The following is a 10,503-nucleotide window of genomic DNA, read 5'->3' as shown; positions in this document are numbered from 1 at the left end:
GGTAGGGGGTGGTTGGTGGGTGGTTGGGTGCTGGGGGGAAGACCACGCGAGTGACCTCAGCACGTCGCTGCGTGATGACGGTGGCGGTGTTGGAGTTGGGGCGGTGTTGGAGTTGGGGCGGTGTTGGAGTTGGGGCGGTGCTGCCGCTGCTTGAGGGAGGCGTGGGACGGCACGGGGTCGGATCGGCTGTGGGGGTGACTGCGGAGCAAAGACGGGTGGGAGGGGGGGGAAGAGTCGCGTAGAGTGCGTGGAGAGAGGTGGAGAGAGACAGAGAGAGTTCAAGCTTGAGATAGCGAGCGCGCATGGCGGGAGGGAGTGAGCGAGTTTTCGCTCCTCATTCTCCTCCTCCTCCCCCTCCTCTTCTCCATCCTCGTCCTCCTGTTGCTCTCCCTGCTACCGCCGCCGCCGCTGCTGTTGCCTCGGGCCGGCAGGGATGGAGGTGGGGCCGCGGGGCGGCCTCTGGGACGTGTTCTCCGCGTGCGACGAAGACGGAGATGGCTGGGTGGACGTGGGGCACTTCGTGAGACTCGCGGCGTCTCACCTGCCCAGCGAGCAGGAGGTGAGAGCGCACCTGGTCAGCCACTCACCTGGCCAGCGAGCAGGAGGTGAGAGCGCACCTGGTCAGCCACTCACCTGCCTAGCGAGCAGGAGGTGAGAGCGCACCTGGTTAGCCACTCACCTGCCCAGCGAGCAGGAGGTGAGAGCGCACCTGGTTAGCCACTCACCTGGCCAGCGAGCAGGAGGTGAGAGCGCACCTGGTTAGCCACTCACCTGGCCAGCGAGCAGGAGGTGAGAGCGCACCTGGTACAGGGGGTCAAACCCTGACGCCCTCACCTTTATTGGTGACTCACATAGCCAGCCGCTCACCTGGTTAGCCACTCACCTGGCCAGTGAACACCTGGTACAGGGACCAAACCCTGACGACCTTACCTCGCAGGTGATTTACCTGGCCAGCGATGTTCGTAGACCCACGCGCGCTGCCGTCAGGTGTGGTGTCGACTTCGGTAACTAACACCCTGTGCGTCCATATGCCTCTGTGGTGTATGCTTTTTTTATGGACACTGTCCGTATGTGTGTACATGTTGCGGTGTGTGAACATCAGCACTGGGGAGACAAAGGCGGCCGGCCCGGGGTCCTGGCCACGCCGCTCTCTTGTGTGTCATCGCGGCCTTAATACGTTCATGCGGACATATCCGTGCACACACACACAAGAGTTCACACACTTTACACATTCATACACCTGCCCCTGGCAGTCTGTAACAGGCTATAAAGCGGATCTTTTTATGTGTGTGTATGAGTGTATGTGTTCATTCTGTGTGTGTGTCCGTGTGTGTGGGGAGCGGTAGCGTAGCGGTTAGCGCTACGCTGCGCTACGAACCCGGCGACCCCGCGACCCGGGTTCGATTCCCGCTCACGGCCAACAGCGGAGACGATGATCTGAACCGGTCCTGGGCCTCCCCTAGGTCGACTCAGCCTCAATTGAGTACCTGATGCGGTGTGTGAAATATCAGCACCGGGGAGACAAAGGCGGCCGGGCGTGGTAGCTGGCCACTCACCCCCTCGAGTGCCGTGTCGGTCTTGATAGGTGCTCGCTAACAACGCTTGTCCCAACAGTTTGGTGAGGCTATACGGGGGCTCTTTGTATTGAGAGAGTGATAGTGCAGCGGATAGGAAAACTGCGTTAACCAAACCCTCGCGAGCCAAGTTCGATTCCTACTCATTCCCAACATCAGTGACAAATATCTGAACCGGTTCTGGGCCTCCCCTTAGGTCGACTCAGCCTTAAACACAGTACCTGGCACGGCGTGCAAACATTGGCACTGCGGAGACAAAGGCGGCCGGGCGTCGCACTGCCACATGTACCGTATGGAGCCAACCACCTCTCTCATCTGCCAGGTTGGCGTTCAGAGTCGCTCGCTACGCAGCACTTGCCCCAGCAGTCTGTTCGAGGCTAGCGGGGGCATCTTTGTATTGTGTATGGACGCTCATTGTGTGTGCGCGTGTGTGTGCACTGTGTATCACTTTGCTCGCTGTGTCACGACAGTCGGGGTCCGGTGTCGCGTGGGAACCATAGAAGCTAGATAGGAACGCTTCTGGTATTGCCCGTGCGGGTTCATTCCTCTGCGTTTTTGCAAGTCGCTTGTTTCTACCATCATTTTTTTTAGCAAACATCAGCAACCGATACTGCCCGCACACACAACGAATACTACTGCAGTACTACTTTGATTTGACCAGGTAAGGCTCACTGAGCTGTACACCTGTATAGTAGTTCTTTTTTTTTCAGAAGCGACCAATACACGCCCAGATGTCGAGACACAGTGCGTCATTTGCGCACAAAGTGAACATATAATCATCTTAGTGACATCATTTTAACTTAGTTTTTTTGTAAAAGACGCACGTGTTCGGCATTAATGTTTACATTTTCCGCAACCTCCGATTAGCACGGCCGGCGACGTACGGTGCGAAAAAAAGTTCAACATAGATACGAACCGGGATCCCCATTACGTAAGGGGGGGGGGGAATGACCCTTGCCGATAACATCTGGCACTCGGCTGGCAGTGGTTTAAGCAAGGCTGACACTGCCTATGAGACGCTGTCTGTGGAAACCGGTGCAGAGTGTTGCTTGCATGGACGCAATGCTGCCCAAAATATTCAGCGCTCCCAGACAAATGTTGCGGAGTTGAAGGGAAGTGTAAAATATAAATAAATTGGGTTTTTTTATGTTGTGGGACCGATGTATGAAGCAGACTGTTTGTGGGCTTATTTAAGTGTTTAATTTTTTGTTACGCGTTATGTACAATACATTTGACTTTTGGGAAGCCTTCATCTGGTCGTGGATTGAAGTGTCTTTTGTTTTTTTATACTTAGCCGAATTAATGTCAACGAATTAGCACCGTGAATCATATACAGTGTAAACAATGGGGCCTCTTCGGTTGCTAAAGAGAGAAATGCTCATGCAAATCTCGACGTGTCGGCTCGTTTCCATCCTACGACGTCGATTTATGGTGCGATCAGTGTTTCCTGGACGTGTCAAAACCCATTCTAACCGATTCTACAAATATGCCACATTAAAAAAAAAATCTAAAACAACCGTACAGATAATCGCTTTCAAATCGACGCGCAATGCGTCTTATTGGGATGGCGTCGAAAGGTTCACTGAGGTTTGATGTTGGCCTGCTTTTGTGGACTTGCCCATGAGTAGCAGATCCAGCGATGGCAGTTGAAGTCATCACAGAAGTGGAATGAGCAATAACATCAAATCTGAATAGAAGACCAATTGTTTGGTGATGCTGCTGCGTTGGCAGTGGTGAACGAGCACCACTACCAAGGGACATTGCCCGAAACGTCACCTGTTATGTTTTTTTGTACTGCGAAGGCCACAGTTATGACGAATTTGTCGGGTTTTTTTGCAATTCTATTAATAGTACAGTGCTCATATCAATCATATAGTAATAACAGCATTTGGGTGGAGCTGTGGCGCAGTTGTTAGCGCACTGCACTCAAGACTAAAACACCCGCCCGAACTGAGTTCAATTCACGACCGCAGCCAACATCAGTGGCTCATGATGTCAGAACCGTGCCTTGTCCCACGCCACCTTGACAAACACGCACCGATCCAGCATGGTAAAGTTTGGTCACGCAGCCCTTGCAAAAGACGGGTCCTTCATCCAGCAGTGGATTGGGACTGCACACAGAGACACGTTCTGTCTGTAGCTGACGTATTCGAGTTGTCAGTGTCGTGTTGACGCTGCGAGTGGTTGGCCCAGGTGGGCACAGGTGAGCACAGGTGGGCACAGGGGGGCACAGGTGGGCACGGGTGGGCACAGGTGAGCACAGGTGGGCACAGGTGAGCACAGGTGGGCACAGGGGGGCACAGGTGGGCACAGGGGGGCACAGGTGAGCACAGGTGGGCACAGTTGGGCACAGGTGGGCACAGGTGAGCACAGGTGGGCACAGGTGAGCACAGGTGGGCACAGGTGGGCACAGGTGAGCACAGGTGGGCACAGGGGGGCACAGGTGGGCACAGGTGAGCACAGGTGGGCACAGGTAGGCACAGGTGGGCACAGGGGGGCACAGGTGGGCACAGGTGAGCACAGGTGGGCACAGGTGGGCACAGTTGGGCACAGGTGAGCGAGGGGTTGGGCCTCTTGCCGGAAGGAAACGAAGCACAGAACCTGTTTCTCAAGTAACGAGTGACGTGCTCACGCCTGTGGCCATTGCACATGTACGTGTATACCTCTCTTACAAATAAAGTACTCATCACACACACTGTCAGTAACACACAGAGGTCCCCCGTGTAGTCTTAACAGGCTGTTCGGGCAAGTGCAATAAGCGAGCGCCTATGAAAGACGGCACGGCGCACGAAGGGGTGGTTTGGCCAACGTCACGCGTGTTGTTCTCCCCAGTGCTGATGTGTATACACAAAGACAACTGCTGATGTGTACACACAAAGACAACAGCTGATGTGTACACACAAAGACAACTGACACACACAAAGACACACGTAGGCACGGAGACATACAGTACGCATTGAGTCACACAGACACAGCAAGACACAGAGACACACATGCACAAACACATCAAGACAAATATCCCCCGTGTAGCCTTAACAGACTGCTGAGGCAAGCGCTGTTAGCAAGCGCCTACGAAGACCGCCTTTGTCTCTCCCCAGTGGCGTTGATTTTACACACCGCATCAGGTACTCATTTGAGGCTGAGTCGACCTGGGCGATGCCCATGACCGGTTCAGAAAATCGTCGCTGGGTTTATCTTCTTAGGTTCTTTCGGTAAAGTCACGTAGAATGAGAATAAAATAATAAATTGATAAAATAAAATAACACAATAATATTCTCACGACATTTCGGCCACAACACAAGCGGCCTTCATCAGGTGAAGGGACGAGACTGTCTGGTAGGACAGCGCTGGAGTGGTCGCTGGGTTGTTGGCCGTGAGCGGGAGTCGAACTGGGGAAACCTACCGCTCCACACCCGTGAAGACACACAAACAGAAACCTCTCGCCCAGCGGGCGGAGGAGCGTTTGAGTGAGAGAATGCCCGGCAGGGCACGTCGAGTAGCCGTCTGAGTGTTTTTTTTGGGTCGTTACCGCCCTTTAGGAGGCTTCAATATCGAGACACTAAGCGAGCCCGACTGCCATATGAAACAGCTGATCGCACTTGTAGACGTGTGTGTGTGTGTGGGATGTGTGTTTGTGTTCTTATGAGTATTGTGCGTGTATCTTTGTGTGCGTGTGTCTGCGTGCTTGTCTTTGTGTGTCTATTTTTTGTATTTGTCCTTGGGTGTCTCCGTTTTGCGTGTCTTTTTGTGTCTACGCGCGCGTGTGTGTGTGTGTGTGTGGGAGCAAGTGGAGTGGTTAGCGCACTGCGCTTCCAACTCGGCCAACCCGAGTTCGATTCCTATTCACAACCAAAATAACAGTGGCGAATTGTTGAACCGGTCCGTGGCCTCCACACGGTCGACTCAGCCTCAAATGAGAACCTGGTACGATGTACAATGGATAAACATCAGCACTGGGGAGCCAAAGGCGACCGCGCGTGGTTTTGGCCACACCTCGTGTGCCTTAATAGGTGCTCGCGAACAGCACTTGCCCCAACAGTCTTTTGAGACGATACGGTAGATCTTAGTCTTGCGTTGGTGCATTTCCAGTCACCCTAGCCAGTTAACTCATAACATCTGTGCGTGTGTCCCGTGCCCTCCTGTCAGCCAGCGAGCCTACGCCACTCCACGTGGCCTCCAATGTGCACCTAGCCTGGCACGTGTGCCGGGTTGACGCCCCCGCCACTTGCTTGGTGTATGAGAATAAGTTTATTTATTGCTGTTGTTGGTGTTGCTTGTCGTATGGCATTTGGTTCATTCTTGAGCCATTGCTTTCTGGCGGAAGATGCTGAACTGCCCACACCCTCGCTGATGAAACCCGGCGAAGTTGAAACTGTTCCAGGAATGTTGCCTGCGGCTTAAAAGAAACGCGGCTGCAAAACGGTGGCTCGGAAGGCTGATGGACTGAAATACTTTGTTCGAGAGTTCATGTTTACGTGGCCAAACAGTCGCTCATCTCGTTGTTAACGAGCGAATTACGGATAGATTGCTTGTGGGAAGGTGAAGTGGGGTGGGTTACTGGACTCCGTGGCGTCTTAATGACCTCGACCAGTCGCGTAACGCGACCCGTTGGCACGGGTCCCTGGGTGCAGGCAATGGAGTGGGGCTCTCCTCGTGGCCCCGCTGGGCCCCGGTGCAGTTGCAGCGCCTGCACGCTCGCTCGCTACGCCGCTGCTCTCCAACCTCTCGTCTCTTCAATCACTAGACCCTCTCCTCTCCCGTCTCACCTTAAACTCTCCTGACTCTTCCCCTTTCCATTGTTTGCTGTTCGTCACTCTCCTCATCTCTGCCACTCTCTTTCCTCCCACTGGCCGTCTCTCCCCATCTATTCCAATCCTCCTCGATCATGCCCCACGGAAACCTTATTGCCCTTTAAAGGATTTCATGAGCGGAGCATTCGGACGTCACCCCAAGGTCAACTAAAGAACACAAGGGCTGGGAGAGAACGAGAGGGTGGTGGAGGGGGCGGCGGTGGCTTTTTCCCGGCACTGAGAAGTTACAGGTTGACAACTATCCGCCCCTATCTCTCCCTGTCCTCCTAACTTCTCTGTCTCTCTCAACTCCATGTGAATGTTCTCTGTCTCTCACGAGTGCTCTGCTGTGGCGCTCGCTTCAGCTCAAAAAAAGTTCGGGGCGGCTCCGCTTCAGCGGTCGCTTTTGTTCTCGCTTACCGCGAGCACTGGAGCGTAACGAGCCGACCTGGGGTAGGGTGGCAGATTTGGGGAGTGGTGGTGGTGGGGCGATCTGGGGGAGGGGTGTTGGGGTGGGAGGTCTGGGGGATGGGATGAAATGCGCTAGGATGGCAGAGGAAATAAAAGATGAAGGGGAGAGGGAGGAGGGAGAGGGGTCAGGATGGGCTTAGGGTTCGTCTAAGCCCCCCCCACCACCAGCCGGAATTCCCGAAGGAATGCGATTCCCCTTTCCCCGCACTTTCATGGTGTCCGTGTGTCTTCTCGGTCGGGTTGTTCGCGTTGTTGGTTCTGCGCAATTGGGTCGTGTGCAGTTGTTCTGCTCGTGCAGTTAACCACGACGCAGCCCCTCTGCCTCAATCCCACTGATGGGCGACTATGATTGCCTCTCCACCACAACCACGCTGCTGGTGGTGGTGGTGCTTGTTTGATCATTGCCCTGCACTGCACCACGCCGCTCAGTGCGGATTGCTCTGAAGGATGGGTCAACCCCAGGACAGGTTCAGATATAATAATAATAATAATTTACTTATTTATCCAGAAGAGTCGTAGGACTCTTTTTCAGGAGAGTCACGTTGCTACATTGGGTTGTTTTTGCTTCATTTGTAAGATGTTTTAAGCCAATTAACGATGAGTTTGCGTGTTATCCACACCACGTGGGACGAAACCGGAGCACCCGGGGAAAACCCACGCCTTGCACGAGGCAGGCAACACTCCAGCCCCCGTACAGATGGCAACAGATGGCGATTAGTCCACTTGCCGTACTGCCTTCTCACGGGCGAGCCAGGGTACGGCACCATCCTCGACATCCACGGGAAGGGAGTTTCACAACGTTTCGTGTGCGATCCATCAACCCGCGCCTGCACAGCGCTGTATTTACAAGGCGCGTGTTCCACAACCGCCCGGCCGATATCGCTCGCCACTGATGTTAGCCGTGGCTGGGAACCCGTAGCTCATTCCCTCGTGTAACGCGCCGGGAAAATAGGTGCTCGCTAACAGCACTTGCTCAAACAGTCTTCTAAAGCCTGTATGGGGTGGGGGGGTCTTTATCTGTGGATACTGTCTTTGTTTATATTACACGTGCATGTCTACGAACGCACGTGTGTCTCTATGCATACTCTATGTGTCTCCGTGTCCTCGAAAACAGCACTTGCCCCAAACGTCCCGGAAGGCTATACGGGGGATCTTTGTCTTTGTGTGACTGCAGGCGGTTGCCCTGGGGAGGCTGCTGGACCCCAAGGGGCTGGGCTTGATCGACTTCGACGCCTTCTGCCGCGGGGTCTCCGCGTTCGGAGGAGGTAGAGGAGCGACTCGCCTCTTCACTCAGAACTTCCACCTCTTCACTCACCCTTCCACCTCTTCACTCCCTTCTCTCCTCTGCACTCACCCTCCTACCTATCCACTCGTTCTCCCACCTCTTCACTCACCTTCTGACCCTTACACTCGCCCTCCCACCTCTTCACTTACTCGGCAGGCAGCTGTCTCGTGCGGTTTCAATTTGCGCAAAGCGAGGGAAAACCTGTACGCATGTCAAACTTCGTTCACACCGCACGTAGCCAACCGTGCTCATCGGAAGTGCGTCTGTAATTGACACCGCAGTCCGATGTAGCCGCCTCCCCCAGCTCTGTCTCTGGCCCAGGCGGTGCCTCCTCCTTCGCGGGTTTGGGATGCTCATCGCGTGCGGATTAATCCGCGCTCCTGTGAGTAAAAGCGAGGCACGCCGGGGGTGGTCGTGGGTGGATTTGGGAAACAGCGGAGAGACACGGGTGGTGGGGGGAGCTCGCTCAGCAACCACAATCACGCGGAGCTGGAGAGGCCAATTAAAATCGTGCGCCTCTGTGTGACTCTGTGTGTCTCTGTGCGACTCTGTGTGTCTCTGTGCGACTCTGTGTGTCTCTGTGCGACTCTGTGTGTCTCTATGCGACTCTGTGTGTCTCTGTGTGTCTCTGTGTGACTCTGTGTGTCTCTGTGTGTCTCTGTGCGTCTCTGTGTGTCTCTGTGCGACTGTGTGTCTCTGTGCGACTCTGTGTGTCTCTGTGTGTCTCTGTGCGTCTCTGTGTGTCTCTGTGCGACTGTGTGTCTCTGTGCGACTCTGTGTGTCTCTGTGTGTCTCTGTGCGTCTCTGTGTGTCTCTGTGTGTCTCTGTGCGACTCTGTGTGTCTCTGTGCGACTCTGTGTGTCTCTGTGCGACTCTGTGTGTCTCTGTGCGACTCTGTGTGTCTCTATGCGACTGTGCGACTCTGTGTGTCTTTGTGCGACTCTGTGTGTCTCTGTGCGACTCTGTGTGTCTCTATGCGACTGTGCGACTCTGTGTGTCTCTATGCGACTCTGTGTGTCTCTGTGCGACTCTGTGTGTCTCTGTGCGACTCTGTGTGTCTCTATGCGACTGTGCGACTCTGTGTGTCTTTGTGCGACTCTGTGCGACTCTGTGTGTCTCTGTGTGACTCTTTGCGACTCTGTGCCCCTCTGCTCATCTCTATACGCCCCTTTGCATCAGCAAATCACAGAGGTAAATCTGCTAAATTACTGTTCCAACACCCGCCTGGCTGCGAGGTGGCCAGGAGATGGCAGTAGTAGAGCGAGTGGATTCTGGCATCCATCTGTGTGGAGATTTTGAGTGTTCATGATCTCTTATTCTCTAGATCCTGCGGGTTCTAAGTACCCCATTGGCAGCAACCTCCATAAACTGAGTCTTGAGGCTCCGTGAGGCTGTCCAGAGATGGAGCGATGGTGCAGTGGTTACCACACTGCTCCTACCCTATGAACCTGGCAACCTGAGGTCGATTCCCGGCCCTGGCTAGCATCGTTGGCGAGTGATATCGGAACCGATCCTGGGCACCCCCTTCATCAACACGTTTGATCAATCGACTCATACGTGTGAGCCATGTGACTGGCCAGAGGGGCGGAGGGAGGGCACGGGGCAGGGTGGTTACTATAGAGGGGAGGGGGCAGGGTGGTTACTATAGAGGGGAGGGGGCAGGGTGGTTACTATAGAGGGGAGGGGGCAGGGTGGTTACTATAGAGGGGAGGGGGCAGGGTGGTTACTATAGAGGGCAGGGGGCAGGGTGGTTACTATAGAGGGGAGGGGGCAGGGTGGTTACTATAGAGGGGAGGGGGCACGGTGGTTACTATAGAGGGGAGGGGGCAGGGTGGTTACTATAGAGGGCAGGGTGGTTACTATAGAGGGAGGGCAGGGGGCAGGGTGGTTACTATAGAGGGCAGGGGGCAGGGTGGTTACTATAGAGGGGAGGGGGCAGGGTGGTTACTATAGAGGGCAGGGGGCAGGGTGGTTACTATAGAGGGGAGGGGGCAGGGTGGTTACTATAGAGGGGAGGGGGCAGGGTGGTTACTATAGAGGGCAGGGTGGTTACTATAGAGGGAGGGCAGGGGGCAGGGTGGTTACTATAGAGGGCAGGGGGCAGGGTGGTTACTATAGAGGGCAGGGTGGTTACTATAGAGGGGAGGGGGCAGGGTGGTTACTATAGAGGGGAGGGGGCAGGGGGCAGGGTGGTCACTATAGAGGGCAGGGGGCAGGGTGGTTACTATAGAGGGGAGGGGGCAGGGGGCAGGGTGGTTACTATAGAGGGCAGGGGGCAGGGTGGTTACTATAGAGGGGAGGGGGCAGGGTGGTTACTATAGAGGGGAGGGGGCAGGGTGGTTACTATAGAGGGGAGGGGGCAGGGGGCAGGGTGGTTACTATA

General features: G+C 54.9%; 1 protein-coding gene across 3 annotated transcripts in view; it reads left to right on the top strand.

Annotated features, from left to right (window-relative positions):
• The window catches only part of LOC116946204 (uncharacterized), a 59,731-nt gene that overhangs the window by 14,669 nt on the left and 34,559 nt on the right, over positions 1-10,503 (top strand). The window contains exons 3-4 of one of the 3 annotated variants that reach the window (XM_032961182.2): positions 432-559; positions 8,010-8,100. In XM_032961182.2, the coding sequence (XP_032817073.1) occupies positions 434-559; positions 8,010-8,100 (217 nt within the window). In that variant the 5' untranslated portion in view covers positions 432-433. Of the gene's footprint in view, positions 1-215; positions 560-8,009; positions 8,101-10,503 lie in introns of those variants that run through there. The other 2 variants (XM_032961184.2, XM_032961185.2) reach the window with 2 other exon arrangements.

Source organism: Petromyzon marinus, chromosome 26 (genome assembly GCF_048934315.1).
Source record: "Petromyzon marinus isolate PM22_M1 ecotype Great Lakes invasive population chromosome 26, UKy_Petmar_22M1.pri1.0, whole genome shotgun sequence".
Lineage (NCBI taxonomy): Eukaryota > Metazoa > Chordata > Hyperoartia > Petromyzontiformes > Petromyzontidae > Petromyzon > Petromyzon marinus.
The sequence above is the reverse complement of the archived record's forward strand: the minus strand, read 5'-3'. Positions and strand labels throughout refer to the sequence as shown.